At 39.6% G+C, this 18292-nt stretch overlaps 2 protein-coding genes across 3 annotated transcripts; one reads left to right on the forward strand and one right to left on the reverse strand.

Moving 5' to 3' along the window:
• Window positions 1-3674: 3674 nt before the first annotated feature.
• On the forward strand, window positions 3675-7386 carry smpdl3b (sphingomyelin phosphodiesterase acid like 3B; the record flags this gene model as incomplete). Its single annotated transcript, XM_080425844.1, has 7 exons — window positions 3675-3886; window positions 4023-4120; window positions 4760-4903; window positions 5384-5553; window positions 5816-5996; window positions 6699-6832; window positions 7024-7386. Exons 1-7 carry the CDS (start codon window positions 3843-3845, stop codon window positions 7384-7386), a joined length of 1134 nt encoding a protein of 377 aa, XP_080281970.1. The 5' UTR covers window positions 3675-3842.
• A 988-nt stretch (window positions 7387-8374) lies between these two features.
• On the reverse strand, window positions 8375-15477 carry LOC308084002 (enoyl-[acyl-carrier-protein] reductase, mitochondrial-like). Of its 2 annotated transcripts, XM_080426465.1 has the most exons (10): window positions 15268-15477; window positions 15043-15129; window positions 14166-14263; window positions 13245-13376; window positions 12140-12283; window positions 11677-11779; window positions 11284-11386; window positions 10586-10720; window positions 9705-9777; window positions 8375-9060 (listed from the first exon to the last, which is right to left on the reverse strand). In XM_080426465.1, exons 1-10 carry the CDS (start codon window positions 15456-15458, stop codon window positions 8897-8899), a joined length of 1230 nt encoding a protein of 409 aa, XP_080282591.1. In that variant the 5' UTR covers window positions 15459-15477; the 3' UTR covers window positions 8375-8896. The 2 variants fall into 2 exon arrangements, with proteins under 2 accessions (XP_080282591.1, XP_080282590.1); XM_080426464.1 differs by having other exon boundaries at window positions 15043-15477.
• Between the last annotated feature and the right edge of the window lie 2815 nt (window positions 15478-18292).

Consider the following 18292-nt stretch of genomic DNA (forward strand, 5'->3'; position numbering starts at 1 on the left):
CAACTAACCAATATTTACAAGAGACTTTACAGAAAAACTAGACCAAAGTCGCTTATAACAATCAGACATGGCAACACTGAAGTCGACACAAGGGACGCATGCGCGCCTGATGCGCGCTCCAGAACTGCCGCGAAATCTCTTGTCCAATGATAACCTAGTTATGCTATTAGATTCCATAGCCCAAAGGATGGTCGTGCCGCGATTGGCTACCTACACCACCCAGTTGTCATGGCTACCACACGCCTCTTTTTTTTTCTTTGGAGTTTTCCGTGGCAAACCAGCTTAGAGTTGCACTACCGCCACCAACTGGACTGGAGTGTGGAACAAAAGATTCCAAAACAAAAAGCAAAACAATAACTTCAGAAATGAGTTAAATGACCCCTCCCCCCAACTGTTTATTACTGTACATTATACGTTTATTGCTACTAGTGTTGATGATGTATTGTATATTATTGTATGTCTTTAAATGTCTTGATAGACAAGACCACAATGGAAACAAGCCCTTAGGGTGTTAGCATCATCATTATATAATCGTGCAACTGTACTTTTTGCAAACTGTTCAATCAATCAAACTTTTTAAGTTCAAGGATCCGCATAATGTTAAGCGTGTACAAATGGACTTGTCTAGTACACTCTCAGAGTTAAAGACCTACACTATATCTGGAACCCCCTCAAGGAACACTGAGAGTCCATGGACCCCACTTTGAGAACCACATGCTCTTTTAAATCATTTAACTAAATGTGTTTCTTTTTCAAACATAAGTGAGATTATGTATGTCATAATGTGACTGTATAACTTGAGACCTGACAATGAGAATTTGTGGTGTTTTGTGACTGAAGGGGATTCCACTGAAATTAATTAGTTCATGTTCGAATGGTGTGTTCATTTTTCCATTTGGGTGCTTGCATTCTATATAGTTCAAGACCTGTATGATCTATTGAGCCTTCTCTCAGATTAGTTATATTTTCTTCCTTCGTTTCCAAGCCTTTTGTAAAGTTTGTAGGCCTATATTATATGTCTTTCAGTTTATTATCATACTGCCATACTGATTGAGCATGTCCTAATGAATGGCTTAGCTTCACCTTTGCTTTAATTTGTTTGTTTGACCAGATAAGAATAACCACCTGCTCATTTCCCTCCACACCAACATGAGCAGGAACCCATATAAGCATGTAGGAAAACCCCTTTTCATTCTGTAGCCTACATTATGCTAAATATTGTATTGATAACCCTTCTTCTGGATGATGATCTACCAGATCTAGCTAGTTCTGGAAACTAAAGCTATCCACTGCAGGGCCAATAATATTGCCAATAGGCCACTGACAAAATTGGTCTGATAATCTTTTCTTATTTCACAAACTGTGATATACTGTATAAACTGATGTACACCCTGAAAGCATTTGAAGACTTGATGACTTGAGGTCGTCTGTGAATATAAACACTGAGTCTGAATAATGTTGATAAAAATAGTTCTGGATTCTGGACTATACACAACTCTATCTCCCTCTTCTATCCAGTTTGTCTGTGTGTGTTCATAGGGAACATGGACGGAGTGATAACAGACCACATGCCCACCTGCCTCCTCTGATAGATGCAGTTACCTTGTTGTCATCAGCCCCCAGTGGGTAACCTCTCAGCACACTCATGGTTTCTCCTATAAAATGAATGGTTAACTTTTTTTTCAATCATTTATTTTGAGATTTTTCAGGGAAACATTTAGACAAAAACTACAACAGACTACAACAGACCATGACTAGGTACTAACAGGACAGGGTTGAATGGTTTACATAAACTGACAACATTCATCACAAATCCCCTCAACGCATCCCCCATGGCAATTAATAACGAATAGAGTCCAGAGGGAAGCACGTGCACAACAATATGTACTTAGGAAGAAAGGAAGGGAAGTTTGCACACTGTAGCAGGTCTCTGAAGACCTCATGAAGACCCACAGTGGTCGAAACGTTGTTTGTAACTAAATACATTTTCTACTGGGAGCTACAGTGTGCGAACTTCCCTGCCTTTATAACACCATAAAATAACAATGAGACACCTGCTGTCTCGTGTAAAACATGTATTTGGTAGGGAGATTAACACGTGTAGACGTGTTAGGCTTTCAGTTAGGCTAATTTACACCATCTGTTGTTTACCTTTCCAGAGATGACACCCCACATGTTCCAAAAGAGGATCTGGGAGAAGAGGCAGTTCTCTACATAGTCAGCAACCTCACCCACATCATAAATCAACTCTTTCCAAGTCAGGTTCACCTCATACACATTTCCTAACTAATGTGGTTATTTGGAGTTGACTCCAGTGTTGAGTTTTTTGTTCACTCATACTAGAGTTGTTCCGATACCGATACCAGTATCGGAAAAGTTTGTTTGTAACTAAATACATTTTCTACTGGGAGCTACAGTGTGCGAACTTCCCTGCCTTTCCAAATAATAACACAATACCAGAATATAATGAACACCTGTGAGGCAGTCCCCAGGGGAGGGATGTCCGGTGTGGAGGGGCTCTCTCTCTGCCACTACCTGGTCCTCTTTTGTGCTGGCAAGGGGCTGGTAAGGACTTTGGACTGGTTCTGCAATGAAGGCTGGGAGACTAGTTGAGTGAAGAGTTTAGAGACTGGCTTGTGAGTCTATAAACAGATAGGATTAAATGTTTATGGTCATTATTGCATCTGATTGAATTACTGATATCATGTCTAAAGGCAAGTCAAATTGAATTAGAATCAGAATCTAGTGTTCACCTACAAGGAATTTTACTTGGTTGTAGTGACACATAGAAACATGATACGCTACTGTATATGGCATATAGCAGGCTAAGTACAAAGTAAGGAATATAGGGTCAGACCAAGTGTAAGCAGGATTTCAAGAGATTTATTGTCACAAGGATGTACGAGTACATGCACTATGAAACACTTAGGTGAACAGTATTGGAAGTGTATGGTTCACCATTTTAGAATTAGATCAGAAATATAGTAACTATTGTAGATATTGCACATATTATACGCTACTTTATAGATGTTGCATGTGACTTTAAACTACAATAGGCAGGTGAGATATTTGCAGAAACTGCACAATAGTGAGTACGCCCTCTGAAGTGTCACGTTGTATCTTATCTTGACTAAACCAGGACACAACAGAAAGATAACAGTGTTGCTCTCGAGATTAGCCTATACTCCTGTTAACATGCCTACAATGAAGAGCCTTCTTCTCCTATCATGTGTACTTCTCCGCTGTGGAGCTTTTGCGTTGTCTGGTGAGTAGTATGCTAGTATAAATATGGTAGATTTTAACCAAATTATTTCATATATACTTAGCTAGGAATTATCATTTACCAGAGCAACTTAGATATGGCTATATCTTCTCAAACATTTTCCTGTCAAGGAAGGACTCCCAAATTGATGTGTAGACCTATTTGGCCGTGGACCCTTATCTGAAGAGATTTTGTACCAAGGATCACCATAAGAAGAATGTGTCAATATTCTTACAAAACAGAAGATCTACAAGCTCACAACACGTCACATTGCGAGGCATCGTGAGCTTGTAGATCTACTATTTTTGAGTAGCTGAAAATTTAAATAGAGCTAATATGTGTTTAAGACCTATTTTGAGAATTGCTGGGTTATATGATGATATACTGTAATCACGCATTCATTACTGCAGGGAAGTTTTGGCACATCACAGATCTACACTGGGACCCAACTTATGACCCCAGCGATCAGCCTGAACGGGTGTGTGCGTCCAGTGGCCAGCGTCCTGCGGACAATGCGGGGGAATTTGGCGACTATGTTTGTGATGCACCATGGACCCTTATTAACTCCACACTGTATGCCATGAAGAACATCCTGCCAGAGCCAGACTTCATCTTCTGGACGGGGTATGTAGATCTAGCTGCTTTAGGGATAAATATATGGGTACAGCTGTAACACCATAAAATAACAAAGATTAACACGTGTAGACGTGTTAAGCTTTCAGTTAGGCTAATTTACACCATCTGTTGTTTACCTTTCCAGAGATGACACCCCACATGTTCCAAATGAGGATCTGGGAGAAGAGGCAGTTCTCTACATAGTCAGCAATCTCACCCACATCATAAATCAACTCTTTCCAAGTCAGGTTCACCTCATACACATTTCCTAACTAATTCGGTTATTTGGAGTTGACTCCAGTGTTGATTTGAGTTGTTTGTTCACTCATACTAGAGTTGTTCCGATACCGATACCAGTATCGGAAAAGCTGCCCATAATTCCTAAAATCGGTGGTTCCCATACCACATAATTTGTCATTTACAGTAATCAATTATTTTGTATTTTGAATGCTTCAGCTGATGTTGCACTGCTGTTTTATATATATATTGATACATTTTTATTTATTCCTAGATCAGTGGTTCTCAAACGTTTTAATTGGATCGGTACTCGGTATCGACCGATACGCAAGTTATGGGTATCGGAATCGGTATCGGTATCGGGAAGGACAAAATGGTATCGGTACATCTCTAACTCATACTGTAGATCTCATCTTGTGAAGGTGGCCCTGTCCTGATACCAGTTTGACCTTCAGAACTTGTGTTAAACTATACTAATGCTTTACTCTCTGAGCTAAATTGACGCTGAGGATATTAGGCTACATGGTGTCGGCCTAAAGTTGGGAGAGATAAATCCTTTGATTTAAGCAGATAAAACGTATCATCAGGCACTTGTGTTCACATTGAGGAACTGATGGTCAAATGCTCTTGGTTATCATCTCACAGACACTACGGTGTACTCAGCCCTGGGTAACCATGACTACCACCCTAAGAACCAGCATCCTTCTGGACCAAATTACATCTATGACCGGATTGCACAGATGTGGGAGGGCTGGATGGAGACAAAGTCACTTGAAACCTTCAAAAACGGTGGATGTACAGTTTTACTTGATGCCTGAAGCCTGATATATAGTTTATTTGTGTGCCGAAAATAACCAATTTACAACAGTATGAAGCAGGTTCTTAAACCTTTTCACGTCAAGGACTCCCAAATTGATATGTATAAATTCCGCAGACCCTCTGAAGGAAAGGATTTGTGCCAGGGATCCCCAGAAGAGATGACTTACTGTATGTTAAAAATGGCTAAATGATTCACCTTTTTTCAACATTTTTCCAAATGTTGCAAAAATAGATGATCTACACTTGTAAGCTCACATGATATCAAGAACTGTATATATTTAGCATGAGTAGACTATTATTGTACATCAAAAAAAATAATATATATATTAACAATTGAAAGTATCTACAGTTATTTGACTGAGGGATGTGTAACCTTGCCATGCATGTACACAGTATGTACAAACTGCTCATGCACTGTTGAATTTAACATGTACATTTTCTTTTGTATAGGTGGATATTACAGTGAGAAGCTGTTGAATCGAGAAGGCTTCAGGGTCCTGGTCCTAAACACCAACCTGCACTACAGTCAGAACAAGCAGACCCAGAACATGGCAGACCCAGTGGGCCAGTTCAAATGGGCTGATCAGGTTCTGACAGAGGCAGGCAACAACAAGGAGAAGGTAAACTTCCTTCTCTTCCGTGTGAAACTCAAAACAGTACAGCATCTACAGTAAATGAAACTTTAGAATTCTTATTTTACCAAATGACCTGAGTGTGTAGAGAATTGTACAGTATGAATTGGGATCTCAGACATAAAGTATCGTGTCGAGCTCCGTGGCATAATACTATTATTAAATTGAGGGTCCTTGAGATGAAAAATGATGAGAATCATATATCTATAGACTCTATAGCATCTCCCAGATTGTGTCTTGTGTCTTTCAGGTGTACATCATTGGCCACGTTCCTCCAGGTTTCTTTGAGAAGAAGAGGAGTATGCCTTGGTTTACCGCGGAGTTCAATAAGCGCTATTTGGAGCTGATCCTGAAACATCATTCTGTAATCGCTGGCCAGTTCTTTGGTCATCATCACACTGACAGCTTCCGCATGTTCTACAACTCTGCAGGTATTCATATACATTTGTTTCCTTTGTTATTATTTTGTATGCATTGGCTTTGATTCAAGTAAAATCCAATATTTTAACTACTTGAACCCTAGCATCCCTTTTCTGGGGCTAACAATCGGCAAACATGGCATAGCTACAAGCTCACAGCTTGTAGATCGGCTATTGTCACTAGAATATAATCAAATATTTTGAGTGTAGATTGAAAACAGGAGAGGGCCTATAGAGCCCTTGGGAATACGATCAACTATGCACTTAGTTAACTCTAAATAATTGTACTGTTATTGACCACTTAAACCCTATACTTGGCTTGTAGATCTGCTATTTTCTGTGAAGGTTTTCCCCACAATATGGATGCTGAGGTTTAAGTAATTAATTGTTATATGAGGATGTAGACCTAATTATTTCATTTTATGAGGGTGGAAAAGTCCATGTACATCAATATTACTACACCAGTGAACCTATTTAACAATGACACCTATTGCCAATTACAGTTTTTGATCACTGGCAATGACCGTATGTCAACTCAAGTGACATTGCCACAGATTGTGGACTTTGAGCCTGCTACAGAAGATACACGTACATTTATTGATTGTGTGCTTGAGCAACTCATTTTGAACAATAATTCATATAATGGTCTTGTTAATTTCAGCCTCAGTATATATGTTTAGGGAGTTTCAATATGTTGCCTTCTCTCTGCAACAGGCTCTCCTATCAGTGCAATGTTCTTGAGCCCAGGGGTCTCACCATGGAAGACAACACTGCCTGGGGTCGTAGATGGAGCCAACAACCCTGGGATCCGTATCTTTGAATACGACACTCAAACACTCCTAGTTAAAGTAAGAAAAGGACTTTCTCTTCACTTAATGTGCCAAAAGAGGGACAAGAGGGTTAATGGGGTTAAGTACACCCTTTTTTGACTGAGGGACCATGAATGTGTAACCGTGCCATGTACACAGTATGTAGAATCTGCTCATGCATACTGTAGTCCAATTTTCATTCATGGCCTTTCCTATATCAACTCCCACAGGATGTGGTGACATACTACCTGAACCTGACCCGTGCCAACCAAGCCCAGGCTCACTGGGAGCAGGAGTACCGCCTGACAGAGAGCTTCAGGGTGGCAGACGCCTCTCCAGCCTCCATGCACCAGGTGCTGGAGAACATGGCCAACGACCACAGCTACCTACAGAAATACTACGAGTTCAACTCAGTCAACTACGACCTGACAAAATGCGACAGTGACTGCCGTATTGACCACGTGTGTGCTGTTAGAGAGGTAGACTTTGACAGTTATGAACACTGTCTGGAGAAAGAAGGAGCCACTTCACTTCATACTGCCTTGCTGCCAGTCCTCACTGTGGCATTCGGTGTTGTCTTGAATTACTTGTAAAATAGCATTGAAGTTGAAACATCACCACCCATCTAATCTTGCATCACCAGGCCATCTGCAGTACCTGTGGAAAGACTGGTTTCTAATTGCTGTGCAGTGATCATCATATCTGGTCAAGAGCCCATTTGGCCTACTGTCCGCCGCAGGTCAGTCTACGGGTCAACCACTCCCTCATTGATTTAACACATTCTTTCGTGTCAGGTAGGTCTCTCATAATTGGACGGGTGGGTCGAGTTTTAAAAACAGTCCATTTCTGTATCCACTCTAGACCTAATCTCTCAAGAACAGATTCTGCTCTGCGTTGGAATCTGTCGTGAAGGTTCGTCATAACGTGTACGCACTGTGTGGGCGTGGGCGTGCCTTCAGATCAGGAAGCAGGCCGCGCTTTACCCAATCAAATGTAGTGGGCGGGATTTACGTGTCCGCTGATCCTTCCCTACTCGAAACAAGCCAAAACTAATTTAACAATAGCGTCCGCGGAGCAGACAAACCACGGAAAGATATTCACATTTTAACTTGCTCTTTCATCATAGAAACAAGTGGGCTTATAACCAAAACGATCCATGTTCTCTGAGAGAAGTGGTGTTAGTGTTCCGTGTAGAAATATTGTTAGTGGTTATGAAAACATAGTCGCACCACCCGGAAGTGGAGCGTGAAGGCAGACTAAAACCCCGGTTTCCTTGCGCACAGGTGCTGCGTCGTCATTGTCCCAGAGCCAGTGAGAGATAGTACAAACAGCAGAGGGCGCTGTTTTTCATTCTCACTGGCTCTGGGTTCCCAGATTGCTCTAGACCAGATATGCAAACTGCAAAGCGAACCGATCCCAGTCTACCACCTGTCACTGAACCTTTTGCCATTCAGTGAGCCATTGCCTGCCATATCATACGATTCAAGTAAAGAGCTTTTGATATAAGCAATGTCTTTTTTATTATTATTTGTCTTTAATCTATTGTTAAATAATAATTCCATTATTATTTGTCTTTAATAATTGGTAGCCACTGCTACCAATTATGCATTTTCACCCAGTGATGCAACACGAATGCTGAAATCAGTCAGGTATGTGTAAAATGTAACTTATACCAGGAAAACAGCACATTTATCTTCAATATTCTTAAATCATTTATCGCATGTTTAATTCAAGCAGAAAACAGAAAAGTGCTTTGACATATTGGCCATTTGTTTTTCAGCCAAATATGGTAAGTGAGTGCATTCTTACCTGAGGAACATACAGTGCTATATACACAATAAACCAACTGCCAATTACGACTTTATTGTCATAGCTGCTAGATTATTCCTGTAATTCCACAGGAAGTGTTTTTGATCACTGCCTGTAAACCAACTCAAGTGCCATTGCAACTGATTGTGCACTTTGAGCTACAGAAGATGAACATTTATTGATTGTGTGCTTGAGCAACTTATTTTTGAACAATAATACATTATGGTCTTGGTTCTTCACACGCTGGGATTTTGACAGTGCAGTTTTTATTGCTCCGGGGAGAGCTCAAACGGGTCACATGACCAGGACCTGTTTGGATGAGATGAAAGGCTGCATGGCGGAGTCCAGGGCTGTGCGGTAGTCCTGCAGGCTGACCTCAGTACAGCCCGGTGCGGTCAGCTTCCCCTGGCGCACCAGGGAGCACAGCTCCTCCAGCATGCCTCTGAAGGCCCCTTCGTCTAGGGACAGGCAAAATAAGAAAAATAACTAAACATAGCAGAATTTCCTGTTTGGGATGCATCTTAACCCATTAAGACCTGAGGCCAATTCTACAAATGCTTTCTAAATCAGTAGTTCTCACACTTTCGAGATTTTCCAAAAATGTTCAAAAATAGCAGATGTACAAGCTGTGAGCTTGTATATCTACTATTTTTGAATAGCCAACGTACAAATCTAAAATGACACAAATGCTTTCCCGGTTTGAATGGGTTAAAACAGTTTGTTCTCAAAGTGGGGTCCAGGGACCCCTAGGGGGGTTGAGGGGGTTTCCAGGGGGTCCCCATCAAAATCACTTTCACCACTTTTAACCCTATATTATACTATTGCTATTAAAAAACAACCGATCTACAAGCTGATCAAGATGCAATGCGTTGTAGATCTGCTATATTAGAAAATATTTTTAAATTTGTTAAAAAATATTGAATAATTTGGAACATTTTTAACACAAATCAAAGCTTTTCAGATGGGGGTCCGTGGCCAAATACATATAAATCTGGGGATCCTTAACATGAACAAGTTTGAGAACCACTGTGTTAAAAGACGTTCTGCTTATACAGTAGTACATAATGAGTACTTGTACACATTCTCTTCTTGACAAACTCACCATTTGCGTGATCCTTCTTCCACCGTGTGACCCAAAAGCCACGCACTTCCACATCCTTAAAAATGAGAGCACTCTGGAGGAAGTAAGGTCACTTAGTTTAGAGGATGTAGGACACAGCAACACTATCACACCACTTATGAAAAAAAATACGGCTGGGACTTTAACTGATTAATTAATTAATTACAGAAAATTAACGCATTTAAAAACATTAACACATTTTAATCGCACTTCATTTTTGCACCACAGAACCTTTCTCACTGGACGAGTTTCAGGCGTATTTTGGCCAAGGATATTGAGGGAGAGTTGGACTGATGGGGTCTTATCTTATTTCTATTTTAAAATCAGTATGGACTAACCAAATTGTTGGTAGTGTTATGGCCTTTGAAGCAACAGAGAGTTTTGTTTTTGTTAGTCTGGTTTGTTCATACAGGATATTGGACAATAAGGTCAATCAAGACATTATTTTTATTTCTCCTAATGGTCAGGGTTTCCACTGTTCTGGAATATACTTGAAAGTATTGTGCTTTACTTGTGCTTGAGTTTACAGAAGGTCCTTGAATTATATAGGCTACCTGAATCTCTGAATATATTCCTAAAATTGCTGCACTTTATGGTAAAACTTGCACTGATTTGTCGATCTGTTTAGCACCACCTTGATAAAAAAAACTACATATTTTTTGCTTAAACCTATGTATTCACTCATTGATTCACTCGTATACCAAAATCTGTTTTAACTGAAAATAAATGGCTTCTCAGGTGAAATATTGATATGCGTTTAAACATGCGATTAATTAATTACAACAAAGCCTTTAGAATTAATTAGATACATTTTTTGAATCAAGTCCCAGCCCTAGAAAAAAACAACATGAAGCTTGTCTTACCACAGGTACAATGACAGGCTGTTTAGCCATGCCTCCATAGGTCACCATGCAACCTCCAACCTGTAGGTGACGGAGGAGCTCCGTTGCACTCTTGCCCCCAACGCCGTTCAGTGCCAGCTTGGGTCTTGAACACGTCTTTTAGAAAGAGAAATATCAACCAAATCGAGACCATTAGGTATTTGACCCTTAGTAAACAACAATGACCGGGGTCCCCCAGGGGTTGATTCGTAAAAGAAATGAATCAAATACGTTTGTGAATAATTCAGAGTGGGACAAGTTGAGGGACGAACTAGGGAATGGCAAGGTTGATAAAACACACCAATAACCTCACCTTCCTGGAGGCAGAGTTGGAATCTAGTTCACAATGGAATATCTGCCCCCCCCAACGTGATGTGTTGTGAGCTTGATCTGCTATTTTCGACAAATGTTTGTAATTATGTCATGTAATTACATGACATGCCCAGAATGGCACAGAATGTGGTTAAAATGTAGATGATGGCCCGGACTAATGGCGTAGTGGTCCGGGCACCTAGGCTCCAAACGTAGCCTGACAGCGCGTCGCGGGTTCAAGTCCCGATCCCGACGGCCTTTGCCGCGTGTCACCCCCCATTTCCTGTCAACTCACTATCCTATCAATAAAGGCACAAAAAGCCAAAAAATGTATCTTTATAAATGCAGATGATGATGGACGCGCAGACCTTGAATAGTTCTTTCATCTCAGGCCGTCTTAGCGTCTCCTCCTTGATGACATGGCTGGCCCCCATGGCCTTCAGCCGGTCACTGAGCTGCGTGAACTCTGGCCTACAAAGAGACGGAGATGCAATGAGGAAGTTCAGTACACTCATGAAACATTTGCGCTGATAGTTCCTGACAGACGACCCCACCTGCCGCCAATAACACTGCTAACAGCGACCGACTGATAACCCCCAGCTAATGATTATATTAGGCACTGAAAACATGCTAATCAGTAGACAAAGACTTCATGGACTTAAACTGCCGTGTGGAGGGTCAAACTCATAGCCAGTCATTAATTGACAGATATTTGCTACGGAATCGTGCTTTTACGCGCATTAGTCAGGTGTGAGGTTTACCTGTCTCGTACAACGTTGATGGTGTTGACTCCCCTTGCAGCGGCAATCTGTATAACAGCCTGACCTACTCCACTGTTGGATGCATTTTGGATCACTGTGTCACCTGAAAGGACAACACATGAACAGCATTATATTAAAGACTCTACTGGGTTTTCATGGCAGCTTGACATTACTAGAGACAAAAAACAAATAACCCAAAATGAGAAAGTGTGAAATCTTGAAATCATTTTCAAAAACAATTTCTATTTGAGAACAATTAAATTAAAAACAAATAAACACAAATAACTTTTTGAAATACAAAAGAAAAGATATTAAGTATATAGCCTATATTAAACTTAAATATATGAAAAAGAAAACATTTAACTGTAACTGAACTTCATTGAACCTTCATTGAGTCAATATGCTGCCGGCTGTGAAAAGAAACTCCACCGACTGCTGTAGGAGCCCAGCTGACTATAATTACCTGGCTTGAGGTCCTTAAAGTCAGCCAGCATCCTGAAGGCAGTGCAGGGGTTGACCCCCAGTGTGGCAGCACACAACAAGGGAATGTCATTTGGCAGTGAGATGACATCTTCCTCTGCTAGCACTGCTGCTGTCCTCCAGGTCCCTGGATACAATTCATTATCAAGTCTCACAATTAGACTAACAACTACTTGGGTATTTACAGTAGTTGAAACTTGGCTCCAGAGAGTGACATACAAAGACAGAAATAGAAGAGACTCAGTGCAGGTTTCAAAGCCTCAAAGTGCACATGACCGTGATAACATGTACAGTATTCCCGTCTCGCTAGAATATTCATGCATACTAGAAAAATGCTATGTTGAAGAATTAATGGCCTGGCTGTTAAAAAAACATGTCACCCATTTTCAACCTTATCTTCGTTTATTTGGTCCTCATTAATGCTCATTATACTAAGATGGCACCATTTCCGTCAACTCACTCTGCTTCTCAGAGGTGGGCTGAGGACAGTTAAGAAACCTGCCTACAAATTACATAATCTGTGGAGAGTCCAAACTAATGGAAACTACAGCCTTTCTCTTCCTGGAAAGTTGGCTTGCTGAAATAGAAGCCCTTGCATCAATAATTTAAAAAAAAAGAGTTTGAAATCTTGGTTTGAAATGACCACCGATGATGTCATTGGTAGGCAGGTTTCAGAACTGTCCACAGGCCACCTCTGAGATGCAGAGCGAGCAGACAGAAATGGTACCATCCAATTATATGAAGATAAAGCTGAAAATGGGTTGAGGCGCAGCTTTAAGATGTATTAGCTGGCAAACATCTACTTAAGATGTTTTTCTACAATAAATCAAAGCTCTTAGGGGCAATTGCGTTGTGACACCACATACAATGTAACGAAGAAAATACTTCATATTCTATCTACTATGATAGTACATGGTAGTGATGCGCAGGTTGACCCGTGGGTCAGGTGGGTTCAGGTAAGCTTCACAAGCAATTATCGGCGGATTCAGGTGGGCGGGTCAACTGGCCACAACGTTGATTAATAAAAATATATTTTGGGTTGGATCATCAATCAATAGCATCAATAGTACATGGCGTTGGTAATTTACCTTGCCCAGTGTCTTTGGGAATAACCCAGTCTCCCACTTTGAGAGATTTCACCTGGCTCCCCAGTTCCACAACCTCAGCCACGCCCTCATTACCCCCCACTGCTGGGAAGTCAGGGAGGATAGCATATGTGCCTGGAAAGAAGGGGGTCAAATGATTAATCAAACAATCCATTCAGTGTTCAACAGAAAGTTAACCACATTAACCCTGGTGTCTCTATTTTGGTGAAAATCATCATCATTTACAGTATATCATCATCGTTGTTTTAGGTAAAAATGTTAAATGTTTTTTTTGTCTAATTATCACTTCTCTATGAGCTAAATAGTGAAGTGAAATTAGGAGAACTAGGATATCAGTTCACTGGCATACTTCCCTGTAAGATAGGTGTTTGTCAGGATTGACACATTTTGGTAAGCTAAAAGGTTTACTATTGCAACACTTCTTCCCAAGACTTCCTGTTTGCTATCTAGGGACTAGATTAGTGTGGATTTTCCAAATTTCTCAATAGACAGTCAAATTACAACAAATTTCCCTGAAAGCGAACACTGTATTTTCAAATATGAAGGGATTATAATGTATTCTTTGGAACCACACTTTAAAAATCATAATCACTAATACTCTTAATTCCACACTGTCGTCTAACATTTTTAACCCAACCCACACCCTAAGATCCGACCATGACATCTGACTTACACTGAAGTTTAACAAATTCAAAGGAGAAATAAGCTACAAATTGATTACCCTTTTGATTGAATACTTTATTAGACAGAAATGTAACAGCACAGTACAGTCAGACATTTAGGCTAAAAGGATAACACAAAAAAAAGTCCTGGGGACTTGTTTCCATTGTGGTCCTATGTATTCAATTCATCAGCATAATACAACCACATGTCAACCTCCACAAAGTTACCAGATTTGAGTACCTTGAATCATGTTGATGTCTGCAGGGTTGATTGGGGCTGCCAGCATTTTGACAAGAACATCTTTTGCACCAATGGAGGGCAGGTCCACGTTCTCCAACCTGGCAACCATCAAACATGTTAAAACCTTGTTGAAAACGTAGGGTACCACTTCCTATGAAGCCCACGTCCATAATGCATTATAAACATTAAGTACATAAGTCACTAAGTTGTCATTAGGTGCTTTAAGTAAAGTAATGTTTGGTGTTTACAATTTATACATTTAGCTACTCTTATCCAGATCGACTTACAAAAAGAAAGGTACAGTAGTCGCTGTTGTTCTTACATAGATTTAATGCACATTTTTTCACCTTACTTAAACCAAGCAATCATCACTTTTAGTGACTTCACACTATAATCATAATATAATGCATTATAATTATAACAGTGATTATAATGCATTATAAAAAATATTATATTGTAGTACTAACTGTACAACTATGCGATGTATAGCCTAATACACTGATCCTGGCAAAAAGAAAAAGGGAGTAACCAGTAATTACTAAGCATTATGATACTTGACCTTATAAATTCATTCAAAGGGATTATCATAATGTGTTATGAATATGATGGTATTATGTATAAGTGCTTATAACTGCAATTATAGTGTTATAAGCAGATTTGGTTCAAATACATTATTTAGCTCTATGATTATGATCAACATGTTGAGCTCTAACTTTAAAAAAAAAACTTTTAACAATCAGTTACATCAGTAACACTATCACAATATCCTACCTTTAAAATGCATATTTCTATTTGACCCCATAGCCACATGAATAATAATCACATAAAGTGCACGACTGTCAGTCAAGAAGACCATTACAAACACATCCTTACTTACTGTACAACTTGAGCAGGGTCTCCATGGTTCCTGTAGACCAGTGCAGAGCAGCATCCTCCTCCAGTAGGACCAGTAGAGGAGTACAACCTCTGTGTATGAACCCCTGAACATGTGTTACTATGTCCTCCTCCAGTAGGACCAGTAGAGGAGTACAACCTCTGTGTATGAACCCCTGAACATGTGTTACTATGTCCTCCTCCAGTAGGACCAGTAGAGGAGTACAACCTCTGTGTATGAACCCCTGAACATGTGTTACTATGTGGTGCTGCTGCTGCTGTAACTGGCTGTTTTAGCACAACAGTCGCGAAGGTTCTGCAAGTTGTCTGATGTCTGGAACAACTGCTCTGAATTAGTAAGCGTGCAGCTCGAGGGAGCTTCATTTTTACGACTGTATGACTGTTGTTTACACCGCTCATGAAGTGTAGGAAGCGGCCATGTTGGATTAACCCATTTTATGCCGTTATCGAAAATGGAGAGAACAGCGCCTCTAGTGGGTCGTCACGATGGATACAGGATAAGTGGGCACTTGGGACATCTGGGCACCTCGATGTAAAATTGTCTATTGTGTCCAAAATTTAAAATAAAATAAAATATTAAGTAATGTAAAGTATACATGATGTGAACATGCATGGTACATCATTGTCAGACTTCATTTTATCCTTCAACTTCTTGTTTATGCCCCAAAATGACTGAATGTACAGGTTTTGTAGCAATTGTATAAATATTAGACCTTAATTGTCGAATGATTAAGTATGTTCTAATCATGTATACTTTGCTTAAGACCATTTTTCAATTTCTCTTTTTTACATTTTGGGCAAAATAGCCAATTTTACATCGAGGTGCCCATATGTTACCGCCACAATAAATTCACTCAATTAGACAAAAAGAAAACGGTATGTGAATATTGACATATTTATTAGGAAATTGAGAAGATCTTTACATTTTATAGAAACAATCACAGTTTATACTTGGAACAGCCTACATGCTGCTTACCGTCGACAAAGTCATTGAATTGCCTGAGATCAACTTAGATGTTTAGTTTGGCAGTAAATATTAATACATTCTTCAGTAATAACTGCACACATTCATTTTGGAAATAGCTTCAGCCATTTACATGTTAAAGACACATCACAAATCATATGGCCAATGGTCACTAACAAGATCTTATTAAAAAAAGAATCTGCCAAACACAAGGTAAAATGTGATATATGCTTTGATGCGCTTCAAACATCACCCTGAGCACACAGATCACAAGCCTGATTTATACAGAGTATAAATTAAGCATCATGTCCATGAAACTTTTAAGGTATATCTAACCCATCTAACACCCAACAATTAAATCACAGTAACACGTTAAATGGGGAGTCAAAATGGGTTTGGGGGATTAGAACATGGACTTTACATTGGATCACTGTGGTGGAATTATTTTACAAACAGTACAATATATGCTGCCGTTAGTTTCAGTCACCTGAGCTTAAACAATAGATATCAAAAGGAGCAGAATAACCTTTTGTAATCAGTTTACATTTTGAATAGGGGTATGTATCGGTCTCACAGCTTTGAAAAGTCTGAAAACTAAATGACATAACTCTTCATGAAGTCTCCCCTTTAATCTGAAGTATTGAAAAGCATTTAGTTCAGAGGTGTTGCAATTGAAACAATGAGAAAAGTACACCCTTCCTACAAGTCAGGGCATTTACTGTGAGTCTCACTTTCATATCCTTGCTTGCTCAATTTTGTTAAACTTGTGAACCCCTCCCACCCAACAGCCTTTTCTGGAAATGAAACAGGAATGCATATTACACATTCTTTCTTGTCATAAGCATTGATAGTCTGCAATACCATGTATTTGCCATGTTCTGAGATGAGACGACCCCCGATTTGTATATTGTCAGCCCCTATCCCATAACGATATTCTACTACATCCCCATCTACGACGATTACAGAGGAAAAATACAATAGTGGAACATTTTCTTCATATCATGGCAAGTTATGTCAAAGAAATGCTTGAGAAAAATAAAGAACATCAGCCGACTTGTTAAGATGACAAAGTTGACAAAGAACAAGTTCATAAAAATCCATATGCTTGTAAATCATCTCAACAGTTTCACTACATGATTCTTTGACCAGCATTGGTTTGCTTTTCTGCAGGACACTGGTGATAAGCTAAGACATTCAAAAATGGACACAAGTCCATCTCTTTGGAGTTTGGAACACTCATGTGTTCCTTTTTCCCACTTTTCAACCTGACATCCCTATTTCGGGCATGTCATTTATAGGCAAAAGTTTTCAAAACGCTTCAAAAATAGTGAAATAGCAGATCTACATGCTCACAACCTTGTAGTTCATCTATTTTTGCCATTTCTAGGCGACACCTTCGTACAACTAAGTATAAAACAGGGCATAAGTGGTTAACACAAACCCTAATAGACAAATATTTTGCATTCCTATTTTGTCGTGAATGAACCCTACTTAACTCCTTCAATAAACAATCAATTCCAACAACCTGAAATATTCCCTGAGTTTTCAGATTGCTGATTCCTGAGACAAGCCTGAGAGTGGAGGTTCTACTTTTTTTTTTCCTGTTTCTTTTTTTTGTAACCAGAAATCAACTGTACGTAATTTAGCAAAATCATCTACAAAAAAAAGAAAAAGAAAAAGAAAAAAAACACGCATGGAACACATCCAAAAAGGTATAAAGTAAAGAAGATTAAAATGAATATATACTATATATAAAAAGAAATTAATGCATCATACACGAGTAGTGCAGAGTAACATTGCATTGGTTTTGGCATAGATAAGAGAGGTATTCACAATGGGTGCCCCCTTTCTGGAGGATTCATTGTGCATAAACAGAAATCATACAAGGCAAACAGAACACAATGAAAAATAAAAGTCACAGTTCACTTAGGAGCTCATAATACTGTGTACCCACTTTGCAAGTACATTGGAACTATTGTACTGTAATCTATCAAGCCTACTGCATTCACACAGCAGTGAATTATCATGACAGCAACAATGACTCAATAACACAATAGTTACCAGGTACAGATATTGATACTTGTACATAGTAATATGAATGCCTAGATGTGTGACCCAAATGAACGCTTGAGTCAAATATCGTTATGATTATGAATGCCATTTGGCAGTTTACTGATAACTAGTAGAGAACACTCATCGCAGAGAGGGCTTATAATGGAGAAGCGAAAAGGAGAAGCTGCAGCACACTTGGATGAAAATAAATAACTAG

The sequence above is a fragment of the Gymnoscopelus braueri genome (genome assembly GCF_963280865.1).
Source record: "Gymnoscopelus braueri genome assembly, chromosome: 4".
In the NCBI taxonomy this organism is placed as follows: Eukaryota; Metazoa; Chordata; class Actinopteri; order Myctophiformes; family Myctophidae; genus Gymnoscopelus; species Gymnoscopelus braueri.

Bases quoted from the DNA above. Each gene is read 5' to 3' on its own strand.
- LOC308084002 (XM_080426464.1), bottom strand. From the start codon at position 15,458: ATGAGCGGTGTAAACAACAGTCATACAGTCGTAAAAATGAAGCTCCCT. The intron at 11,780-12,139 runs GTAATTATAGTC...TTGTCCTTTCAG, and splicing joins CTTTAAGGACCTCAAGCCAG to GTGACACAGTGATCCAAAAT. The intron at 10,721-11,283 runs GTCTGCGCGTCC...TCTTTCTAAAAG, and splicing joins AGATGAAAGAACTATTCAAG to ACGTGTTCAAGACCCAAGCT.